General features: G+C 35.0%; 3 protein-coding genes across 8 annotated transcripts; 1 reads left to right on the forward strand and 2 right to left on the reverse strand.

Annotated features, from left to right (window-relative positions):
- Window positions 1–125: 125 nt before the first annotated feature.
- LOC114179669 (calmodulin-binding transcription activator 1-like) lies at window positions 126–7019 on the forward strand. Of its 3 annotated transcripts, XM_028066081.2 has the most exons (11): window positions 126–343; window positions 876–995; window positions 1479–1594; window positions 2016–2104; window positions 2692–2737; window positions 3269–3655; window positions 3965–4354; window positions 4464–5152; window positions 5519–6089; window positions 6348–6632; window positions 6783–7019. In XM_028066081.2, exons 1-11 carry the CDS (start codon window positions 304–306, stop codon window positions 6819–6821), a joined length of 2772 nt encoding a protein of 923 aa, XP_027921882.2. In that variant the 5' UTR covers window positions 126–303; the 3' UTR covers window positions 6822–7019. The 3 variants fall into 3 exon arrangements, with proteins under 3 accessions (XP_027921882.2, XP_027921884.2, XP_027921883.2); XM_028066083.2 differs by lacking the exon at window positions 3269–3655 and having other exon boundaries at window positions 127–343; XM_028066082.2 differs by lacking the exons at window positions 126–343; window positions 876–995 and having other exon boundaries at window positions 1513–1617.
- Window positions 7020–7471: 452 nt separating this feature from the next.
- Window positions 7472–19871, reverse strand: POK1 (phragmoplast orienting kinesin 1). 4 transcript variants are annotated; one of them, XM_028065650.2, is made up of 34 exons: window positions 19275–19825; window positions 19046–19201; window positions 18286–18369; window positions 18065–18184; window positions 17866–17979; window positions 17669–17761; window positions 17404–17564; window positions 17244–17318; window positions 17033–17120; window positions 16861–16919; window positions 16692–16755; window positions 16476–16541; window positions 16219–16377; window positions 15995–16099; window positions 15587–15822; window positions 15431–15500; window positions 15274–15327; window positions 15132–15190; window positions 14650–14701; window positions 14495–14551; window positions 12324–14064; window positions 12127–12200; window positions 10695–11996; window positions 10502–10609; window positions 10143–10303; window positions 9846–9930; window positions 9673–9747; window positions 9245–9511; window positions 8795–8893; window positions 8633–8707; window positions 8498–8556; window positions 8211–8322; window positions 8027–8137; window positions 7472–7943 (listed from the first exon to the last, which is right to left on the reverse strand). In XM_028065650.2, the coding sequence occupies exons 1-34, from the start codon at window positions 19662–19664 to the stop codon at window positions 7809–7811; spliced, it is 6666 nt and encodes a 2221-aa protein (XP_027921451.2). In that variant the 5' UTR covers window positions 19665–19825; the 3' UTR covers window positions 7472–7808. The 4 variants fall into 4 exon arrangements, 3 of the variants coding, with proteins under 3 accessions (XP_027921451.2, XP_027921452.2, XP_085527595.1); XM_028065651.2 differs by having other exon boundaries at window positions 15283–15327; window positions 19275–19824; XM_085671469.1 differs by lacking the exons at window positions 17669–17761; window positions 17866–17979; window positions 18065–18184; ... (1 more) ...; window positions 19046–19201; window positions 19275–19825 and having other exon boundaries at window positions 17244–17314; window positions 17404–17423.
- A 3152-nt stretch (window positions 19872–23023) lies between these two features.
- LOC114176970 (wall-associated receptor kinase carboxy-terminal protein) lies at window positions 23024–24524 on the reverse strand. Its single transcript, XM_028062172.2, has 2 exons — window positions 23659–24524; window positions 23024–23497 (listed from the first exon to the last, which is right to left on the reverse strand). The coding sequence occupies exons 1-2, from the start codon at window positions 24419–24421 to the stop codon at window positions 23385–23387; spliced, it is 876 nt and encodes a 291-aa protein (XP_027917973.1). The 5' UTR covers window positions 24422–24524; the 3' UTR covers window positions 23024–23384.
- Between the last annotated feature and the right edge of the window lie 355 nt (window positions 24525–24879).

Consider the following 24879-nt stretch of genomic DNA (forward strand, 5'->3'; position numbering starts at 1 on the left):
AAGGCGCGTAGAAAAGCTTTGGCTTATTTCGTAAGGAACAAACGCCACGTCGGACATGTGTGAACGCTACGTGGGGTCTTTGACTTCAACTCTCTCTCTTTCTTAAGTGTCCTTCACGCGCCACCGTTATCCCTCCCTCTCTCTTCTCTTTTCCTTTCCCTGTTCTGTCATTTCCACCACGCTTCCCCTTCTACAACACCTTTTCATTTCTCTATTTGGCCTTTTATTCATCGCTTTCATTTAATTCATTTCAGTTCTCTGCATTCACTTTTTCAATTCCATGTGTGAGATTATTGCTTTCTAATGGCTGAGACCACAAAATACATTGCCAACTCAGAATTAGGTTTGATTCCCCTTCTTCAACTTAACAACTGTGTTTCACTTTCGGTTCTTGCTTCTCTTTTTCATTATGATCAAGCTTGTGTGCCTTTTTTCAATTTACATTTTCTTAGTTTCATTTTTTTCTGCATGCATGCATGCATACCCCTGATTGTGTTAATTTTCATTGTGCATGCAACATTCATGCGCTACTTTTGTTTCACTATTCCTGATGAAATGGATGCCATTTTTTCTTTCAATCTTCGTGTTTGTACGCTTTACCTGGATTGGATCACTGATAACAATTGGGAAGTTTGTAGTATGTAGTTTGATATGAGCTATAGTTATCCAAGACATCGATGAATGTGCCAATTGAATTAAATTCATCCATTCTCTGTGCAGTATCATATAATTAGTTAAACTATAGTTCTGTTGTTGCCTTCACTGAATATGCCTATGAATGTGTCATTTATATAGAGTGATGAATTTGAGTTCGAGTTTGATTTTTCCCCCCTGTCTTATACAATACCCTTTGAATGTTTCCTGGTATCTGATAGAGCTTGAAGAGATATTGCAAGAAGCATCACATCGTTGGCTTCGACCTGTTGAAATATGTGAGATACTTCGCAACTATAAGAAGTTTAAGTTAACACCAGATCCACCTATTAGACCTCCAGGTATTTCCTATTTTTCCCTGAACTTCACATCCTTCTTGATTTTGATATTTGCTGCAGACATGGGTAGGGAATTCATTTTACCAGGTTAGGGGCTTGAATCATCGATTTGGAAAGTACCATGCCTTAGAGTGGGTGACTGATAGGGTGACAAGCTCACACCACAGGGTCCTTTTGATTATTTTATCAGATGGCATCTCAGAGGTTATTGTTGTCGTCGCGATAATATAAAATATTAAACTAGTGTCACGCTCTTATGCTTTGAAATTTGAAATTTTCTTATTCTGTTTTTTCATTGAGTTGCAAGTAGGATGATGAGACTAACCAATAGTGGTGGTGATAATTGAACTTAGCTATGTTAGCTTCACCAATGCTTCGAAAGAAGTATCTCAGTCTCTTTAAATATAACCTTTGACTATAATACATATGCTTGCTATGAGCATAGAGTGCTAATTTTGGCATTATGTTGTCGTTTCTTTTTTCCAGCTGGATCACTATTCTTGTTCAATAGAAAAGCACTTCGTTATTTTCGCAAGGATGGTCACAGGTGGAGGAAGAAACAAGATGGGAAGACTGTAAGAGAAGCTCATGAAAAGTTGAAGGTGTGCTGTTCATTTTGTTAGTTGTAAGTTTTACTTTTTAGAATTGTTATGTTAATTGAACTTCTTGCATGGGTCAAATTGTTGTGTTGGAAATTTGGAATAGCCTCATGTAATTAGTTCACTTTAGATTTTCCTTGACATTTTTCACTCAAATTCCATCGTGGTAAGTTTACGATAGATAATAAGCTCGGGAAAGTTTCATAAAAACAAGCTTGCGTATGTAGATATAAAATAACACCCAATAGAGTAGAAGTATTTCTACAATGTTTTATTTTCTTGTATAAGTTTTATATTTTGGCAATTGTCTCAAATAAAAACACTCACATACACACACGTGTGTGTAATGCCATTTCCCCCTTTTGTTTAATTTTATTTTGGACCCATGAATTGCTTGATTATTTAGCTATATTTTAAAATGTAGGTTGGTAGTGTGGATGCCTTGCACTGCTACTATGCCCATGGAGAGGACAATGAAAACTTCCAACGGAGAAGTTTTTGGATGCTTGACCAGTGAGTTTCTGTCATTCTATTAACTTCGGGATTTTTATGTCCTATCTTGGATTTTTTTTAGGAGAATGTGGTGCTTTTTTTTTTTTTTTTTGCTAATTGCTAATATATCTGGTCAATCTGTAAGTTTATTTGAAAATTTGAGCAATAATAGATTGAGTCTAAAGTTTCCATTTATGCAGAACACAGAAAATAATTTGTTTTCTGATATTTCTTTTTCTTTTGGTTCCCAAGGGGCCAAAATTAACAAATCCAAGCCTGGACCTTGCGGAGTAGCAATCTGTAGAGAAATTATGACAAATGGGTGGGTTTATTTTTATAATGAAAACTCAAATTTTAAAATACACAAAATATTTCAATGTTAATAAGTAAATAAAGAAATGCCATGTTTCTTGGGTTGATGATGAAAATCAAACATTAAAATAAATTGAAAACTGAGAAATAAGATTGGCGTAAGAAGTGGACCCTTCTTTTAATGGAATTGTTGTTTGAGGATTTAGTTCTGCAAAAAATTATGGGCTACGCTGCTTTTTATGGTCTTAGCATTGACAACAAAAATTCTGACAACTTAAAAATGGTATTGTTTGCAGGCAGTTAGAGCACGTTGTCCTTGTTCATTATCGTGAAATTAAAGAGGTATACATGTCTTCTCTTTTTTGCACTTTTTATAATATATCATATAAAACAATCTAGACATGATGCTGCTGTGTTGTTGATGCGTTGCATTCTTAATCACCTCAAAGTTTCACCCTTCAAGTTCCAAAGCTAGATTACCTAGTCCCAAACCTCCTTAAAGTCTTAAAACACAATGAAAAACTCATCTAGAGTTTCAAACAATAAAACTTATAAGGGTAAACCTAATAGTAGTTGAACAAAATGGATGCAAATCACATTATTATTGGTATGAAAATACAAGGTATCAATTGTAACCAGAATCCAGTTTATTCTTGTTAGTGTTATGCTCCACTATGTTGATTTTTTCTTTATGTTATCTTTCTTCCAAGCTTTGTGTTTAACGATGAGCCACTTTTGTGAGTTGTGACCAATCAAAAAGTCTGACTAATGATTGACCTGTTAATGAACCTTTCTAATATTATTTTGATTCTCCAAGTTTACAATGTTTTTTTTTTCCATGTTTATGTACTTTGTATGATTTACACTTTGAAGGGCTGCAAATCTAGCATCTCACCTTTTCCGGTAGTTCCAGTAACCCTGGTTGGTAGCTCTCAAAATAGTTCAGTGCTTTCCTCTACCAGAATAAGCACACCGATATCTGTAGTTCAAACATCTTTCACATCAAGTGCAAATAAAGTTGGTCAGAATGGACACTCTTCAGAGTATGAAGATGTCAATTCAAAAGATGGTCCTCAAGCCCCCTCTTTCAAAAGATATCATACTGAAGGATCTGTTGAAGGTTCGGAAGCTGACTTCACTGTTCATCGGCTAAATAACGATAAGATAGATGCTGTTAATAGAATGCAAGATGGTGTAATTTTCAGAGATAGCCACATGTACATACAACAAGTTGAAGAAAATTTACTGACTGTTGATCAGGTGTAGTAATTTAGATTATCAACACCTTTTATAGCCTCAAAGTTTGGGTAGATTTATGATCCTGAGTTTGAAACACAAATCTAATCAGTCCAAGTGATCTTTAATTTTGTCAATGCATCTGAAATGCGTGTATTTTAAAATCTCTTGGTCTATGGTGTGCCGGACTTTCATGATTGATAATATAACTGTCGAATATATCCTGTATGCTACTGGATGTTCCAAATGCAATGTTGTTCTTTATACAGTTTAATTTCATGCTTCTTCCCAAATGTAACCTCTTTTTTAACGAATTTAATTACGCTGTGACAGGTGCAAAACCAGGATGGTCTGGATACAATCTGTGCTCAATTATATGATCGTAATGATCATCCAATTGTTGCAAATACCAAAGCGCTAGTTGAACAGAAACTTAAAGATGGGGAATCAAAACAGGCTGAATCTGGGGAAATCAAGAAACTTGATAGTTTTGGAAGGTGGATGGATAAGGAGATTGGTGGAGACTGTGAAAATTCCTTGATGGCTTCAGATTCTGGTAATTATTGGAGTACACTTGGTGCTCATAATGAGGATAAGGAGGTATCTAGTTTACGACACATACAGTTGGATATGGATTCATTAGGCCCTTCTCTTTCCCAAGAACAACTATTTAGTATCCATGACTTTTCTCCAGAGTGGGCATATACTGGGGTTAGAACAAAGGTGTGTGCCTTTTCATGCACATGCGTGAAATTTTTTTGTAATTGTATATTCATAAGTTCACCATACAAAATCTGGTTTTGATTTATTTCTTCTTCCTTCTGTGAAAAAGGTTTTAATAGTTGGCACATTTCTCGGAAGTAAAAAGCTCTCTAGTGAAACCAAATGGGGATGTATGTTTGGTGAAATTGAGGTTTCTGCTGAAACTTTAGCAGATAATGTGCTATGGTGTCAGACTCCTTTGCACTCACCTGGCCGTGTACCATTCTATGTTACCTGCAGTAATAGGTTAGCTTGCAGTGAGGTCAGGGAATTTCAATTTGATGAACATCCAACCAAATTTTTAGGTCCTTTGGGTATTAAAATCTCACCAGAAGTTGAGGTACGACTTCAAATACGACTTCTTAAACTAGTAGACTTGGGACCTGACAATAAGTGGTGGAAGTGCTCTGTTTCTGGTTGTGAAAAATGTAAACTCAAGGGAATAATGTGTTCCATGAGAGGTGATAGTGGAGTATTTAAAGAAACTTTTCAGATTGATGGAATTGATCATATAAACCCTAGAGATGTACTATTTCAGAGATTAACGAGAGACAAGCTTTATGAGTGGTTGATATACAAGGTTCATGAAGGAGGAAAAGGATCACATGTGCTGGATGATGAGGGCCAAGGAGTAATACATTTGGCAGCTGCACTTGGTTATGTGTGGGCTATGGTCCCATTGATTGCTGCTGGTATCAGTCCTAACTTCAGAGACAATCGTGGAAGAACAGGACTTCATTGGGCATCGTATTTTGGGAGGTCAGAACGTATTCATGTTAAGAACTTTCCATGCTTGTATCTGGTATTACCAGGGCATTATCTTCAACTAAAATTCATATTGTAATTCCTGTATCATTCTGCTTGATTTTCTCACTGGAGGAATAAAATTATATTCTCTATTATACTCTTACACATTGTAGGAATTTTGTTTCTCATAACCTGAATTTTTTAATCCATACTGGAAATTTGTATGCCTTATTTCATGTTGTTGGGGATGGTTCTCATTACATATTGTCTCCCTGTCCTTCTTTATGTTCTCATCAGCAGCACACTATTTTATTTGCTGTACAGTGATTTACATAACTGGTGAATTAATCTTACTCTTTTCTGTTTCCTTCTCTCTAGAGAAGAAACTGTTATTGCTCTAGTCAAATTAGGCGCAGCACCAGGTGCTGTTGAGGATCCAACATCAGCTCTTCCTCCAGGTCAAACAGCTGCTGATTTAGCTTCAAGTAGAGGACATAAAGGCATTGCTGGGTATTTGGCCAAGGCAGATCTGATTAATCGATTATCTATACTGACTGTGAAGGAAAATGGAGCTGGTAACATTGCCACAACCATAGCAACTGACAGTGCTTTTAAGTCTGCTGAAGATGACTCGTCTAATTTGACAATGGATGAGCAACACTATCTCAAAGAGTCCCTTGCTGTGTTTCGAAAATCAGCTCATGCGGCTGCTTCAATCCTAGCTGCATTTAGAGCAAGGTCATTCTTTCAGAGACAATTAGCCAAAAGTAAAAGTGATGTTTCAGACTCAGTACTTGACAAAGTTGCCGATTCTTTGGGCAAGGTACAGAACATGAGTCACTTTGAGGATTATTTACATTTTGCAGCCTTGAAGATTCAAAAGAGATATCGCGGATGGAAAGGAAGAAAGGACTTTTTGAAAATAGGCAACCGCATTGTAAAAATCCAGGTACTTGTTACAGTGTATTCTACTACCATCATACCTTGATCATCCCATTCTTCTAGAGGATTTTCATGGCAAGTATAAAAAGTACTTCGTGTCATGAAAATCATATTGATGCCTATACTCTTTACCATATACTGGGCTAATGCAGTATACATGTTCACTGTATATGCATCCTTTGTGTCAATATGCCAGCTTTTAATCATTTTATTTTTGTGATGAAGACAGTATTACATCTTCAGTTAACAATATTCTTCCGTATAGGCTCATATCAGAGGACACCAAGTTCGAAAGCAATACAAAAAATTTGTGTGGTCTGTTAGCATTGTGGAAAAAGCGATTCTTCGGTGGAGACGGAAAGGAGCTGGTCTGCGAGGATTCCGGGGAGGGCAGCCGGTTGGCATTGATGAGTATGACTTTCTTAGCGTTGGGAGGAGACAGAAATCAGATGATGTAAAGAAAGCTCTGGATAGAGTCAAGTCCATGGTTCGTAACCCAGATGCAAGGGATCAGTATATGAGGCTCACCATGAAATATCAGAAGTTTAAGGTAGTCACATTTTGTCAGTCCTAAGTAGTGAATGGTTCATCCAGTTTTGGTGAATTGATTCAAAAAGATATAATCAGCTCTTGTTGATTGAATACAAAATTCTGATTGGTTATTTTCCTTTGCTGCTTTTTTTGGCATACTGTTGAACAGATTGTTGATAGCAGAAGCATTCAATCACATGTCGATTAGCCTCCAGAGGAAGGAAAGAGCAATACTGAGCACTTCTTGTTTATAATAGAAACTACATACAGATATACTTTTTATGTAAATAGCATCTAACAAAGTTTCTAGTGTATATGGAAGTTTCTAGTGTATATAGGAATGGTCGCTATAATATTACTTTTTATTTATATTTTGTTATATGCAACTGCAATTCGTTTGTTTTAACTCATGTTTTTCTCTATTAAATGTTTAGGTTGTTCGGATCAATGAGCCCTAAAGAAAAAAAAAAACATTAAACGAAAATCCAAACTTTACTATTAACTGATTCTAAATTAATTTAATCAGTGAGCGGTGACTCTGAATTCATATTACAGACGATTGAATTAGTCCATGACACTTAAATTTTAAAAATATTAATAAAATTTAATTATGACAAAATTAGTGAAATTAATTTTGACCTGTATAGTATATCGATAACAATATTAATAACGCAATTTATTGAATTTTAAAAATAATAGATAAATTATTAACTATTGATAAAATTAAATAGATAGATTTGACATCTTTCCATATTTTTGTAATTAATAAATTTGATGAATTTCCTCTGGATAATGTATTGTTGTCACCCGTAGGAAAGTTCCAATTTGAGTAATAGTAAATCAGACAGAGACGATTAATTGGCTAATAGATGATAAATTTTACACGAGAAAAAAAGAACGTAGTGCATACTAATACAAGCCCAAAAGCACAATTGGTACAAAATTCAAGATGACAACCTGGAATGTGTCAGCTGAAAACTGGAACATATACAAATCAAATAAGAGCTGGATTCGCTCCCCGAGGTGAGGGATAATAAAGGAGAAAACTTGCCAATTGGCAAATGTTATTTTCACAATACGCATAGTATCGTGTAAGTATTCTCCTAACACATATAGGATATGCGTACATTTTTTCTTTGGAAAAATTATGCTTCACTCTCTTGTGGGTGTGAAGAGAGTTTATGTACAGAGTTATTTAGCCTTGTGAATTATTATTACCAGCAAATTTGCGGAAACGAGCAGACTCGTCATTATGACGAGAAAGACGTCGTTCGGGTTGAGACAACCTTCTACTGGATCCAACTGTACCCATATTTAAAGCTCCTTTGTCCTGTAATCAATAAAATGAATGGCACATAAGGAAAAAGAGTAGACACTAGACCCTACCAAAAATAGAAAGTTATGTAAACACGCCTTAGTCTTTGATGACTGTGGAGCAGGATGGGTATTTCGTGTCCCAACAACTAAAGTTTTCACCGCGTCATCCAATTCGGCAACCTTCCTCAAGAGATTGGTCTTGTCCATCTACCAGAAACCATTACAATAAGATTTTGAATTCTTTGGGAAACTCAAATCACAAATATGTCTTCTGACATACCTTCAACATTTCATTTTGTGCACAAAGCAACTGATCTCGTTCTTGCAGTTGCTGCAGTGCTATCTGAGTAGCAAGTATATCTGCCTCTTTGGTTTTCAGTTCCGATATGCAGCTGAGTCATAAATTATGAAATGAAACTTTTGAACCTTTTGCAGTTTTAAATCGTCTAAATCTAAATAGTTTAATTGCGATAAAGAACTCCTTAATCATGAGCTATACCAAATTGAAACAATTAACTATAACGTATAATCACACACGGTAAGACATGGTTTCTGAGGTATACTAACCTCTCTCTTTCTTCAACGAGATCATTTATGTGCTGTCTTAGATCGAGGTTCTCTTTTTCCTAATGAGAAAAAGATGGTAATTAATACAAGCACGTGATAAAATATAGTATTCACCTTGATTTTGGCTCTAAGTACCTTTGCAAAGAACTCTTCTCTATGATGCTGAGCCTCCTCCACTAATTTCACAATTTGGTTTTCGTCTATCAAATTCTATAAACATAGCAAAAGCAAAAACGCGAGGCAATAAGAAATCACAACCATCAACTCCCAACAATTATAAATGAATCTGAAACTTACTGCATAGTCGGTAATGTCCAACTTTACACCAAGAAGGTCCCGAATGACATCATGAGTCATGTTTTCAGTAGCGGCCAGCCTTGTTTGTAGCAGGAACACCTGATCCACTATATAATTTAGACCACTATGCATTGAGTGATTATTGTACTAATTTTTCTTACCACTGTTTAAAAATCCGTGAGCCAAATAGTAAACACTATTACATCACTGAGTAAGTCGTGTAAAAATTAAGGCGTGGAAGAAAAGAAATCCAACAAAAAACAAAAGGTGATATTGGTTTAGGTTGAGATGAGTTATGAATGACAACTAAACAACATTCTAATATAGATTCTTGAGATAATCATTTTCATTTTTTTTAATTTTCTTTTCATGTATTGTCTAAAACCCTTATATCTATAATATGAAAATGATATAAATGTGTACTCTCCAATAGTCTAAAATGGTAAAGACCTCCTTTTGCCTGCTAGCTGCAAGTGCTTCTAGTTCTTCCATACGTAACCTAGCAACTGATAGTTCTTGATCTTTCTCCTGATTCATCTGCTGAACAAGATTTGAAATGCATTTGAATGGTGAGCTCGAACCTCTTGTCCTGAATGGTGAGCTCGAACCTCTGGTCCTCACTGAGATTTTTTCATTTTTCTCTGGCTCTGGTACCACCGACGTTGAATTTGACGTTTCTGTTTTCACTTCAAGGAACATGGACTCCAGACACTTGTACTAACCAAGACAGATAAAAGAAGCAAAAGAGATGAGAATATAAGAATAAAAGATGATACAAAGTTTCTGGTATTCAAATAACAATATTGTTACTAAACTTGCTTTTAACTCAATGTGACCCACAAAATTAGCTGATAAAACATAAACGTATATTTTTGTACCTTTTGTTGGTACTGCGATGCTTGGGCTTCAGCATGCAACACAATTTCGGATATATACTCTTTGCACCTTTTAATCTTCCAAAAAATATACAAAATGTCAGACTTCTGGACAAAATACTATGATGTATAATAAAATTTAAATGTCATGTATCTTGGGAGTCTGGGAAAAATACCTCTTTATCTTGTTCTGCATTTTCCCTTTCAAGAAACCTTATCCGACTCAGTGCTTCATGAACTTCCAGTAATTCATTATGTTGCCTGCATCAGGGTTTTCAAAAGATGAACAAGGAAGAAATCAAATCAGAAAACGAAATAATCTGGACCAACTTTTCATGTAAAAAAATATTTTACACTATAATCTTGTATCTCCACTTCATCGACTAATCAGGTTATTATGAGAGTGAAAAAGATTTACACCTACAGTTGATCAACAATATAATACATATCAAGGAAGGAATAGCAGCTCTAACCTAGATATCTGCTCATCAGTTTGAACGCTTGTGCTTTCTGAATCAGCATTCTTGGGAAATTTGTCAACTAACAATAATCTCTCTTTCAAAGCTTGGAGTTCCGTTCTTAGTGAATCACTGATTGAACGATGTCTTCCCACCTCCTCATCCATTTCATGTACCTATGACAATCCCATTCTAGTCATAAAGAAGATAATATGTAAAAGACCAGTTCAGTTATCCTATTGAGCATTAATAATATTACTGAAAAAGGTAGTGGGTATTAAACAATAATAAAATTACTAAGCTGCATCTCTTTGAATTACCTCCCAAAATCTTTTCCGTAATCTTTATACCAGTGAATCATACATGAAACTAACCTTTTTCTCCAAAACATTTATGGTAGACTCAAGCTCCTCAACAGAATGTTCCAGAATCTTGACTTCCTCTTCCTTTTGCTCAGCAAACAGCTTACTAGACTCTGATTCCTACAAATGATATTTCAGTTCCACCAAAGCTGGTTTCACCAATAAGAATTATTTGAAAGTGAAAAAATAATCAGCACATACATACCTGATGTGCTTCCATGGCAATAGCTTCCTTTTCATCGGCCAAGGAATAAGCCATCTCAAGCTTACCAGTCAAGACACAAACTTCTTCATGGAGTTGGTCTCTCTCTATTATTACCTGGTTTAGTTCATCCTCAATGCTTTCAAACAATGAAAGTGATTGGTTTTCCATTGAAGCTGTCAAATTAGTAATCTCGTTTTCCAAACCTCTAATCACCTCTCTATGTTCATCCAGTTTACCTTGAGCTTCAGTTTTGTAGGCATATAAATCTTTCAGAAGCTCCCTTAACTCCACATTTTGATTAGAAAGTTTCTCAATCGATTCTTTAGCAAGTTTAAGCTCATATTGTGACGTAGTTAAGGCCTTCTCGGTATTAACTAGAGAACCTTCAAGTTTCCTGTTCTGAACCTGTATATCATCAAGCTGACTTGCTTTAGTCTCCAGCTCATACCGAACTTGGCTAAGAGAAAATATTAACTTCTCAGTCTGATCTTTAATGTCCTTGCTGTTAGAAGCTGATTCCTGCAATAGCCTAAAGTCAAAAAGTAAGCCCTCTAATAACACTTGCTTCCTCTCTAACTCCTTTCTAAGAGCCATATTTTCATATAATATGTTGACATTGGGCAAGTCTGGCTGCTCAGGCACCTTCTGGACTAAAATACATTGATCTGTTTTCACTGCACCTTCACTACCCGTACTAATAACAGGCTCTGCAACACTAGAGGAATTCTTTACCAAATAATGCAATTCCCCCTGTCTGGCTGATTGCAAATTATGGTTCATAGTGGCGCAGGTAAATTTACTGACAAGCTCTGTTACACAGCAATTATACAGAACAAAAGATACAGATCCTCCATCCACCATCTGAGAGCAAATATCTTCCACCAATGATCTGATATTTTTCATAAAGTCTAGCATCTCCTGCCCAGTCAAATGAATATCAGAATACATTGTCAAAAACTTCTTTTCCATATCAGTTTGCATTTGCAATAAATGCTCTTCTAGCATAGAAACCGAATTTGCCATCTCTATCAAACTGAAATGGATGTTTTCCTTTAGTAATTGATTCTCTTCTTCTTTGTGACAAACTGAAGATTTGAGTTTTTGAATCTCTTCTTCCAAACTTGCTCTCTCAAGCATCAAGATTTCACCAGACTGCTTCCACATAGCAGTCAACTGTTTAGAATCTTCATATGCTTTCGTCAATGCATGTAGTGTAAGATCAGCTTCCTTCACTGTTGCATGAGCTTCAATAAATTTGGTTAAGAAACGATCATCAGGCCTTATCTCTCCATAACCGAATATCTGTGTAGAGATTGAGAATTAAGAGAACGTAAGAAACAGCCCTATATTCTTGTACTTTGTCAAACAAGAAATAAACTTAATACTTGGTCATTTATTTCATATTTAGGCAACTAAATGGAAAGCTACATACCTCTCTGTCATTCTCACTCTCTGCTTCGTCTTTCTGCAAGCTCAACTGGAAAAATGGATCTTCCGATTTCAGTTCTGTCATTCACCATTACATGATTTAGTCTTCTATTTACTTTTCATATGACTAAATACAAATAGATGTGACATTTAAAAAACTGTATATGTATGAAAGGAAAAATGGAAGTAGTGAAATGATACCTTTTGAGTAAGGACAGGATCCACCATCCAATTCTCGAAGGAAAGCAGACAAACAAAGATACAGTCTTTGAAAACCATCATATGAGGCATTTAATTCTTTACTCAGACAACACACTACTGCTTCATTGAGAACTGGTCTTTCAGTGAGCTTTCCTGGATTTGATGATTTGCAAGCATCAGACTGAATTACAGTGGATCTTTCAGATTTTAGGTCTACAGTTTGTTCAGAAGCAAAGTTTTCCATTTCATTTGAAAAATCAGAGAGTGACGAACTATCCGTGGATTCCGTGCTCAATTCATCAGTATTTACAAGATCTTCATCCACATCAACTAATTGTAGGCTAGACACATTTGCTTCTGTGCTAATAAGACTCCCTATGACATTCAATCTTCTATTCACTTCAAGAAGTTGCTCTTTTATCTGATGCAGTTTGTCATGTTGGTTCACAAACTCCTTGTTTGCATGTGATGTTGAGTAATCTATTGTATAACCCTCAAAACTTGTATGATACATCCTTAAATCCCTTATTTCTTTCCTCATGTCCCGAGTTTCCTTGACAATGTCCTGAATCAAGTCCCTGTAAGCAGAAGTAAGGCTTGAAACACCAGTTTGGAAAGCTTCTGTTTGTATTTCTGTATCAATAAAAGACGCTTTAACAGCATTCTCCATCTCCAGTACCTCAAGTTTAGTTAACTCGACTTGAGCCTTAAGATCATTTAGTATCAAATTATTCAGGACATCTTGATTCTCAGAAATAGTACAATTTCCAAGTTTGCCTTGCACATCAAGTTCGTGAATGGAAACATCTTGAACAACACCATTCGTGTGAATTACTTTATAACTATCAGAAAGCCATTTTGCCACAAGGAATGCAGCATCAGCTTGTTTAGTTGCTTTACAAACTTGATTGTTTTTGTGATTTATTTCATTTTCTAACATCCTTATCATATTGGTCTTCTCATTTAACAAGACTTGTAACTCAATTGCCTCCTCAATGCCTTCATTCTTGTCTATTTGTTGAAATGCATTTAAGGTTACAGTTGCTTCCCTTAAGGAACTTAGTTTCACCTCCATGTCCAGTACCATCTTCTGTGCATCCTCCAAGCTATTTTGTAGCAGCAAAATTGCTTCCTCCTTCTCAATATACTTTTTGACAGCCATGTCAACATGCTCACAAATCCAAGAATTGACCTGGGGAAATGAACAAGAAATGCTTTTTACCTGACCACATGCCTCTTTGAGAGATCTTGAGCCTTCAAGAAGGAAGGTTGTCAGTTCTAATATTGCTTTTTCCCAATCTAAACTCTGTGACTTAATTTCCTTTTCTTTTTCAGCAATAATATTTCTTAGCTCTGCATTTTCGTGAGCAGTGGTGCATAACCTCTCTTCAAACTCTGACTGAAGATGGGAAAGCTCTTCCTGTAAGTGAAGAATTGTCTTTGTTGTCTCCATCTCAACCTCTTGACAGATTCTTTCGGTCTCCCGTTTTTGAGATAATTGTATTATCCATTCATGTTGATATTGGTCATTAAGTAACCGCACTTCTTCAAGATCCTTGGCCATTTTTTCTAACTTTGCCTTTAACTCTTCGTTGTTGTTATATTCATTATCTTTAGCAAGCATTACTGAGGCTGCCAATGTTTTTGTTTCAATTTTATTTGCTAAAGCGTCGCCATTAACTTCCCGTGTAGAGGACGGAACTTCGTCTCCGGAATCACTTCTCACGGATATTGTCTCAGCCTGTAAAATTGAACTTAATATGATGAACTTTGTCTTAAAACAAGAAAACACAAATGAAACTGGGTTCCCTCAAAGATGAGCATATGTGAAACTATTAACCATTAAATATTTCTCAAATACAGATTTAGAATGTCCCTCACCACAGGAATTTCCATTAATGAATAACAGTTTACTTAAGAAATAAGAATATTTGCTCAACATGAGGAAAATTACTAAGAAATTTTGTTTTCTTTGCTGCTTAACTTTATTTCAAGTCATAACATTGCTAAAGATTTTGGTCATATTGACTATCTACATATGCAGTAGACATAATACCAGATCAAAACTACGACATATGCACACAAATGCATTGATGTTAAAATCACCATCATAAATAAAACAGACTAAAAAACAAAAGTTAAAAATGCGTTGCATGTTATTCTTTCCTCACCAATGAACATTTATCTGTCTTTAGAATTTCATTGGGATGCTCAAAAGAGTTCAGAACCTGCAAGAATGGAAAGAGTTAAACATGATAAAACAGAGGTTCAGCAATGTCTTCACAAGTGTTTCCAGTATTAAAATAGAGGCTCATATATACTTAACTTGATTGTAATTCAAATATTTTCCCAGCTCTGATTGTAATTCACCCACTTCTCTGCAAAGAATAAAGAAATTTGTTAGTAGTCTACCAGCAAATAGCTTTTAGAATTGCAATGCAATAATAGTAGTATCCACACTACAGACTATTTGCAATTATGATATGGAGAGAAAATGAAAACAATCATTTTTCCAAAAGTATAGACAACAAACAAGTCTCTCTCATGTTCTCCACATTATATGCACTATTCACTTGTTCTAAGTCGCTAAATGTCAAACAATAAAAACTTGTAAACTAAATACAGCTTTGATAAATATGCATTGAAGCTACAGCTTAGCATACAAGGGGACCCTGGAGATGAAATATGAAATGATGAATGCACTTATCGAGGGATTCGTTGAATAGAAGATGCATACAGGATAGAATACCAAGTATCTCATTAATAACGATTATGATAATGATGACGATATTTAAGGCAACTGTTTACCTAAGCAATTTAGAATTCATATTCTGGCACTGTTCTAGCTCTTGTGCAGTATCACTATCCTGAAATATCAAAGAGAACACCAAGTGAACAGAAAATCTCAGATAGCACTATTAATATGGCATAAGTAATAAAAGAAGTGGACCTGATTTACATTTTTCATGGAGAATGTAAATTTTCCTTGGAGATTGACAAGGAGCTGAACATTAAAGAAAAATACCAAACATCAGAAATCCAACCCAGACGAAAGTTGATATTTATCTTTCAAAAGAGGGAGGTACAAATTATGGGATCTAACCAACCTGATCACGCAATTCAGATAACTCAGTCAGCAATCTTTCCCGTTCTCCATGCTCATAGGAGTTTTGAGATCTGGTAGTAAGAACTGATGTAAAATGAATCATTGGTATCCAGGAAAAGATTAAGACTAAAGAATATTAACTGTCCACTCAACTTACAGTTGAGGATGTCGCAAAAGTCCATCATTCTCCAAAGCAAGTCTTGATAATTCGGAATTTTTATCTATTTTCACTTTAAGTAACTGAATCTCCTCCTGCAAAGCCCTGTTTTCCTCCATGAGATACTTCTCAGCTGTCAATTTCCCATCTACCAATAACTCAAGTTGTTTGATTTTCTCCTTGTAATGCCTCAGCATACTTGAAGTATGATCAATATCCTCTTCCCTTTGTCGAACCTGCCAAAAGATGATATTACCTTAAGTTCTTGATGTATAAATATTTGGGCCTATTCACATAATTCCCTGAAAAAATTTCTAAGAATAGACTTTTGGTCTGGTAAAATTATAGTCAGGTTTTAAAACATGGATATCTTTCGGAGAGCTAGCTTTTTAGTCAAAACATACTTACCAAACAATTTTTGTGGTCTATTTCAGCCTTTAATTTCTGGATTGTAGTTTCTGCCATTTTTTCTCTCCTTAGGGCACTAACCAAAGCAGCTTTCATGCATTTGATCTTCCAGATATAACAGCTCAAACTTTCAGTGAATCTTGTAATAATTGTTATGTAATAACCCTTGACAATCTAATCCAACCCATAATACAAAACCCTCACCATAACTGTCATAAACTGACCTCTTTGCTTGGAATGAGTAGGTTGTGATCTGTTGTTGCTCTTTCTCCCAAAGAGTCATATCCTTCTGACACTTCACTCAATCTAAACTTCTCAGAATTTGGCTCTAAATTTGACGAGGTAGGAAATAATTTATCGTTCATCAGAAAGGACAGTTGACCCTGTTCAAGTTTAGTACATGCCTCAGATAAGTCAGCCCTAAGATGCAGTATGGTATTTGTCGAAAACCTCCCAAAATTTCATACATTTAATCAAATACCTTCAATTGTTGAATCTGCCACTGCAGTGCACTTACATCACCAGAAGCGTCTTCATTCACTTTTGCCTTTTATTAGTGTTAAGTGAAAGAAAACCAATTAATTCATATATTATCTAAATAAAAAAATATTACATAAAGTACGTTATGGTGTGTAATTCAAACACAAACCCAAAAATTTTTAAAAAAGGGAATGCAGGCATTTAAATAGGTGAGTACATTATTTTGAATAAGCTTCGCTCGCTGCGCAAACTTCAGAGTGCTTAGTGTTTCATTAGCACAACTGCAAGCGAAGAAAAATCGACATCAATGATATAAGAAAACAAAGAAACATCAAGGAGCAGTCATTGTTCACTATTTAAATTTAAGCAACAAAGTTAACACAAACCAAATTGATGGGCTGACATTCGCAATGACCATTGTCTTTGAATTTCCACCTAAAGAATCCTGCATACAAAGTTTTGGAGAGTACAACCATATTACTACAGAAAATGATATACTAGATCGTATGTAATATTACTGAAAAAACAATCTCAATTGAAGAACTTTGTGTATCTAACCTGAAGAAGAAACGTAAGTCTTGAATCTCTGTACGGAACATGCCTAGGCTTCCCATGGGCTAAGTCCACCAAAGTCATTATGACCAATCTAACAAAGCACTTAAAGTCAACCATTTGAACTCAACCAATTGTTGTGGTAAACTTTATTAAGATTCAACAGAAATATATCAACAGCTAATAAATTGATAAACAAGTCCGTGTAGTGAGTTACCCAAGTGTTGACAAAGATTTGTTTATATTTGCTGCTTCTTTCAAACGTTCACTATCTGCTCCAGAGTTTTTCTGCCTAGATGAAAGTACAAGTCAAGTCTGGTTTTGAAAAAGAAATTGCAACGATTTATAAAGATTCTGATACAAAAATATCCTGTTACCTTTCAGAACCAGCCAAATCTACTAAATTTAGCCTAGCAAACCTAAAGTGAGTCATAGAATCTTTCTCCCATTGGCTTTCAATAGTACAAGTGAAAACACTGTGAGACCGACTGCTTTCACAGTTCATATGAGTAGCAGCCACCTTCCTATTCGCAGTGCCCTGCGTAAGTATGTAGGTGAGGAAGATCAGATTAGACATGATCAAGCACAGCACAAAATATTAAGGTAAATTAATGGTGAACATATTTGAGTACAAAACCCAACCTGTAACAAAAGCCTGAGAACATCATAAACTGTTTCCACGCTATGTTCAGTAAGGTTTTCAACGTATACCCCCTTCTTCAAATCTTCTCTGAGCTACAGGAAGAATATTGAGTTTTAAACTCTGTTACGCAAACCATTAATAGTAACAAGTAAACAACAATTTTAAATCGGGTTAAATACTATAAATTGTGGATTACTTGCAGATTGGTTGATGAAGGCATGAGAAGATCGGTTATTTGCTCGTTGTATATCTCCAGAAAGGAACACTTGCAACTATATTTCAGCTTGTGATCCTTCCTACTCTCTTCTTCCTAAATAATAAATATTGCGTAAGAAAATCCAACATTTGAAACAATAGTATATTCAGCTGAAAACACAAACATTGTAATATCACACCGCTTTAATCCTCATAAACAAATAGTCAAAAACTCTTGGTGTGATCCCACTCTCATCATTAAGGTATCCTTCTGCTTCCTTAATCTCGCCCATCATGGTATATGTTTTACCACTACCTGTCTGCAGACAATTAGCCTCACACAACTTCAGTAACAAGCAAGGAAATACATAACAGCTTCTAGCAAAGAACAATACACTAAATCCCTACAAGTCCCACTTACCTGACCATAAGCAAACATACAACTGTTGTAACCAGACAAACAATTCTCCACCATGGGAACTCCAGCAACTCTGAACAGGTTTTCCTACACCAGTTCATCGCAATAATGAATAACTAATAAGCTATGAAGCAACAATACTTTCATTTGATTCATGTGTCTACATCAGATACATGTCTACTGTCAAATATCGATAATACTTTTAGCTACTCTCTAACATGTGTCTAGGAAGTATCCAAGTCTTTACAAAAAATCTAATAAATCTACATGTGACATATTTAGAAACTAGCATAATATAGAAACATATAAGCAATGACCATCGATTATCTTTTTATGGATAATCTCAAAAAAGGATGCAAAAAGAGTATTCTTATTTGTGGACAATACGAAGTGATTGACGATACAGCAATTATAATTTTTATTTTCTTTTTTATATTGTCCGACAGGTATACTCTTTATTTGGATTTTCAGAATTCGCAACATATTTACTCTGTGTGTGTGTGTGTATATATATATATATATACACACACAACACGACACACTTAGCGAATTTCCATACACATGTATCATACGCGTCTTGCATCCCATACATTCTAGAATAAATGTATCTTCTTATCGGAAATGTGCATTGTTTTATAAGTATATATACTAAGCATACGAAATAAACCATTTCCAACTCAGCTTACTTTCTTAAAAATCATTCACTTTAAAATTTGAAACAACATACAGTTTGTATACATTATAGTAGAGGAGATTCACTCACCTGGGATAAGGTCTCGCATCCTATATGATCAAAGGTGAATCTGGTTTCAGGATGACCAAGCCACACCAAAGTTTGCGCGCTTTCCTGCTTCAAACACCTACCATGCCCTTGCGAAACCTTCTCCACGTTACTCAACGGCCGAATCCTAATCAGCACCTGAAAACGCTACCTCGGTTACATAAACGACGCCAAAAAAACCAATCCAAACTCCGTTAGAATGTAAAATTACCTGCACGTTATGATCCGTCCAGAACGACGGATCGTCTTTGAGCTCGAAATGCGGAACGTTGACGCAGAATTCCGTCTCCTTGAGCAACGCGCACGCACTCGCTCTTCCTCCGCCGAGAGAAACCCTGGAAGCGTTTCTAGCCGGCGTGCTCTGCGCCGAGTTAGGTTCCGAGTGCGGCTTCCCGACCCTACCGGAGAGCCTGGGAGTTGCACTCCCGAATCGATGCTGGCGAGCAGGTTCGAGCTCCTGACACTGAGAAGGATCCGTTATGGAGTTCAGCGGAGTTCGAGGAGGTGGAAAGTTTATAGGGTTCTGCCATGCTTCCAATTCGTTCTCGTTCGTTTCGCTTTGAGGGTTTCTTCTAACGGATGTTCGAGTTTCCTTCCACATTTTGATCTGATTCAGATTCTGATTTCCTCAAGAGCAAGCTCGTTTGTTTACTACTGCTGCGGGATGGAATAGGAGGACCCGCCTCATTTCAAATTCAAGTTCCCAAAATTGTAGCCGTGCCCTTCAACCGTTTCTTTATGCTAACGTCACCCCAAAACACCTTTTAAATTTCAAACGGAAGCTCGTTCGTTGGGTTGGTCCACTTAACGCTGTGATTTGTGGAAGCTGTTGACTTCGCTTGGTATGTTATCACTTCTTCACTCTACTTGCCACTTACTAACGTTATAAAGGTCACAAAGGTTAAGTAATTGTAATTAGTTGATGCTGAAATACAGTAGTTAGTTATAATTAGTGGTTTAAAAAAATATTATACAACATTTTTATTCCTGTTGGAAGTACTCATGTTTACTTCCAAAAAGAAAGAGAATCCTAGGTTGTTGTTTAAAAAGGAGAGTTTAAACTTTCATTTAATGAAGAGTTGTTATTTACCAAGAGTGTGTTGATTTTTTTAAGGTTGATTTTTTTTTTTTTTGTGTTTATTTTGCTGGATTTGATTTTATTATTAATAGAAAGCTGAATCAAATCCTTTAACTTGTTTATAAATGTAATAATGTGGTCTCTTGCTATCTAATTAGTGGTAAAATAGCTAGTAAACCAATATCAGCTGTTTTAATTTATGCATAATATAATTTTAAAACAAATTCATGGTAAATTTTCAATCTCAATTTCAACATGTGATACGAAAACATTATTGTGTTTTAAAGATAAATATTTAAAGTTTATATTTTTAGAATATAATAATATAAAATATTATATTATTAATTTTTTAAATGGGTTTTTTTACCGTTTCTTCTCCTTATCGGTTTTTTTATTCCCTAAAACTGATTACATGACCGAATTACCAATCATTAGCCCAATTTTCAAAGCCAAAAAAAAAAGAAATACAAGTTAAAAAATTAAAAATATATGTTGACCTAGGATTTGTTTGACATGAATTCAAAATCGTAAGATTTGCTTAGTCAAGTTTTTGGTTCCAATATCACCTTTCTTTTAAGAGTTGTGTATTGAAACTCCTAAAAATGGGGTTCTAAAGCAGAAATGCACTAATTACCCGCTGAAAGAAAAACTAAACTCTTTTGATATAGATTTGAAGAGTAATATTTATATATACATAATGGCGGGATTTACATTTGAGTTTTATGTTATTATAAGATAACAAGTGGCCTACAAATTTCAAAAGCAAGTATATAATAATGAGTGACAATTTGAACTTATATTGGTGCTTTTTCTAAGGTATGCACGGATTACTTTGCCATAAACATCTATTTAGCGTTACAATCTCTAATAAAAAACTATAGATGGTAGAATCATGTGCAATTGTTATAAAATGGTTAAAATACTCCCTTGGTCCATGTTTTGTTGAAAAATTTCAAATAGGTCCTAAGATTTTTTTTAATTTCAATTAGGTCCATATTTTTGTAAATGTGTAACAATTAGACTCATTCTGTTAGTATGGTGTTAAGGATATGCCACGTGTCAGTTTCTCATTTTTTTTGAATTTTTGAATTTTTTTATTTTTTATTTTTGAATTTTTTTATTTTTTTATTTTTTTATTTTTTTTTTTTATTTTTTTTTTTAATTATTCATGTCACGTGTCACATCAATATTGTGCCACGTGTCAAGTCATTGTTTGAATCTCAATTTGGTTCATATATTTGTTATTTTAATTATATTTCAGTCCATTTTTTTTTTAATTTCATCCTTTCCAAATTGAGATCAAATTTAACTTTTATATAAATTTTATAATGATATTTTTATTAAACATTTTAATAATATTAAGTTTATTTTATATTTTGTTTTAAAATTTTAAAATATTTATTTTAACTTGTTACAAAATTGTTTTAAATAATTTATATATAAATGTTAGAGTTGGTTTAAAATTAACAATTTTATAAATTTAAATATAAAATTTTAAAACAATTTTGTAAAAAGTTAAAATAAATATATTTAAAAAAAATTAAAAAATGGACTGAAATGCAATAAAAATAACAAATATATGGACCAAATTGAGATTGAGACAATGAATTGACATGTGTCACCTTACTGATTTGACATGTAACACAATATTGACGTGACACGTGTCATGAATAATTTTCAAAAAAAATTTAAAAAATTCAAAAAGAAATTCAAAAAAATTCAAAAAAAATTCAAAAAATTCAAAAAAATGTGGAGCTGACACGTGACACATCGTTAACTTTATATTAACGAAATGGACCTGATTGTTACACATTTTAAAAAATATGGACCTAATTAAGACTAAAAAAAATCTTAAGACCTATTTGAGATTTTTCAACTAACAAAACATGGACCAAGGAAGTATTTTAACCTTATAAAATTTAAACTTGGTAATAAAAACAAAGATGGGTAGAACAAAACGAAGTTATTTATTATAAAAACATATGATAAGCATTTTATATCGCAATGTCTTCCCTTCTAAAAGCTATCCAACAACTTCATTTGTGGCACATGAACAATACATGTGCACTATTGGTCAAGCTATACAGATCTTAATCTTATACCAGACCTTCAAACCAGACGTAAGGTTTCCGGACAACCATTCATTACAAGAATACATAACGAAATGAATCCATATAAACCAAAATAATGTTCTTACTATTGTACTAAAAGTCATCATAGGGGCAATGCCCAATGTCCATATCGTAATGATTAGGACCCCTATGATGACCTTTAATATGATAATAAGAACATTTTTTGGGTTTATCTGGATTTGGATGATCCATTTCATTATGGATACTTGTAGTGAATGGTTGATCGAAAGCCTTATGCCTGGTTTGAGAATCTGGTATAAGATTAGAACATGTATAGCTTGACCAATAGTGCACATGTGTTGTTCATGTACAAATGAAGTTGTTAGAGGATTTTGGAAGGGAAAATGGGGGTGCAATTAGAAATAGTTGAAAATGTCACACCCCCACACGTTTTCTGATAAAGAAAATGTCCACCCCACACTTTTTTTTCTTTTGAATTTGTGCACCCCCTTAATCAATCTCCGTAATTGATTATGAACACTTTGTAATCGATTACAATTTGAAATCGTTAACCCCACACAATTTCAACTCATAAAAACGTGTGACACCTACACGATTTCTTAATCAGATTTAAAGAAAAACGTGAGAGGGTTGCACAATTTTTCTTTTAAAAAATATGTGAGGACAACACGATTTGTTTATTTTCGTAATTTTTTAAAAATTTGTCAAATTTGGTAATATCGAAGAAAAATTTGCCTACAACAAAAAACCAATCAACATAAGAAAGCATTGTATAATGTTAATCCTACGTGTGTGAATAGCTTGGTTCAACTCACTTTTAGGAGTGTAATACTTCACCTCAAAGTCATTTTGAACTCATTTACAATTGCAATTATATAGGATACAAAATTCCCCAAGCATTTTCGCTAATAACAAAACATATATCCTCATAATTGACCAACACCCAACATATTTTTTCCATTCCCATTCCTAGATACTGTGTTCCCTCACTAAACAACGCAATGCATCTCTTCTGTTTCGGTAAGCCATTTTTCAGAATTTTGAGAATAATAATAACTTGAGAATAACCACACTCTGTCAATGTAAACACAACTACACAAATTCCCTATGCCCTCTAACAAAAGAGTGGAAAACAATTAAAACTAAAGTCTCAAACAAGCCTAACAACACTCTTCTGAAAATAAGCCATAACAAGCAAAACTAGTAGGTAGTGTCTCCAAAGAACATCATTGCTCTGTCCTTTCGATATCATGTTTCCGGGGGCTAAGATGCAAAACAGAAAACAAAGACTTCATAGTCAGTATAAAAATAGTTTTTTTATTTTTATTTTTATAATTATTCTTCATATTTTTATCTAAAGAATAAATAAAACCTAGTATAGAATATGCAAGTTCAAAATGATTCAAACATCCAAAGTTTCTTACCGCATTGCCTTGTTGAATTAGCAAAACTCGAGCAGAGACATAGCAAGCCTTCTGTATCAGTATCAAAGCCACACGTGCCACCAGATTTTTTGCAGCTTTCACATCCAGTGTCTGGGACACTGAAAGAAAGCTTGATCCCATAAACCCAGTCCAAAGGGCCAACACCATTCAAATTTTCGGTGTTAATCACACTTGTGTAGTGCGTGCAGTCTAATATGTTCATGGACATGAACTTCACAGTGCCATAAGTGGTGAAACAGCAGGGTGGGGAACTGTTGGTCAACAAATGGAAGACCCTGAAGGCATTGCACGCCCCATAAAGCTCGTCGCAGGTGTGGCCAGCGAAGTTGAAGCAGAGGTACTTGTAATGGTTGAGAACAGGAGAGTCTATGGAGCAGTTTAGCAGCACGAAAACCGTGTCCTGTGATGGAGGGATTATGGCGGATTGAATATCGGTCATTTGGAAGTCGTGGTGAGGTTGGAGAATGGAGCAGGTGGACATTGCAGGATCGTAGACTACCATGGAGTTTTTTTCATAGTCGATGGATTGGACTTTGTAAGAGCCTGAAGGGGTTTGAAAGAACAAGTCAGTGCTGCAGTTTAGCATGTGTCTGAACTGGGGTGCACCGCACCCATCTTCTAGGCCAAAGGGGTAGTTTATGGGAATGCTGCCACACGAGGTTTTGCAAGGGGAGGAGAGTGTGAACGTGGGAATGACTTGTAATGTTAGCATAAGAAGCTTGAAGAAAATCTTCATCTGCATGTTAGAACTCAGAAGGTAGCAATGGTAGAAAGTGTTTGGATTTGATTGGAGGAAGGAGAAAAGGGTAGTGACTTTGGAATGCTGATTTCTTACAGAAAAAAGTGTACAAATGACCGTAATTTACTCGAGTAAGTTAGAATGGCTTTTTGAACGTTGGACACAGGCTGGTGACTGGGATCCACACGTTGAAAAAAATGATCAAAAAGTGAAGCAGTTTCGCTAGGTTATCTGTGAATAGTCATCTGGCTCCATCGGAATGCGTGGTTGTTCAATTATTATACTGTGCTTGTGCACTGCAAAAGCTTCTGCCACTTATATAAAAGAAGAAAACCTATCTAAATAAATATGAGAGGTGAAGTTTATTTTCAGATGATAAACAATGTGAAACGAGTACTAATATTGGCACACAGAAACAGAACAGGCCTAGAGCTGCAAATTTATTAATTCGATAAAGAAAA

The sequence above is a fragment of the Vigna unguiculata genome, chromosome 3, assembly GCF_037176805.1.
Source record: "Vigna unguiculata cultivar grain cowpea cultivar isolate G323 ecotype 2 chromosome 3, ASM3717680v1, whole genome shotgun sequence".
NCBI classification, from domain to species: Eukaryota; Viridiplantae; Streptophyta; class Magnoliopsida; order Fabales; family Fabaceae; genus Vigna; species Vigna unguiculata.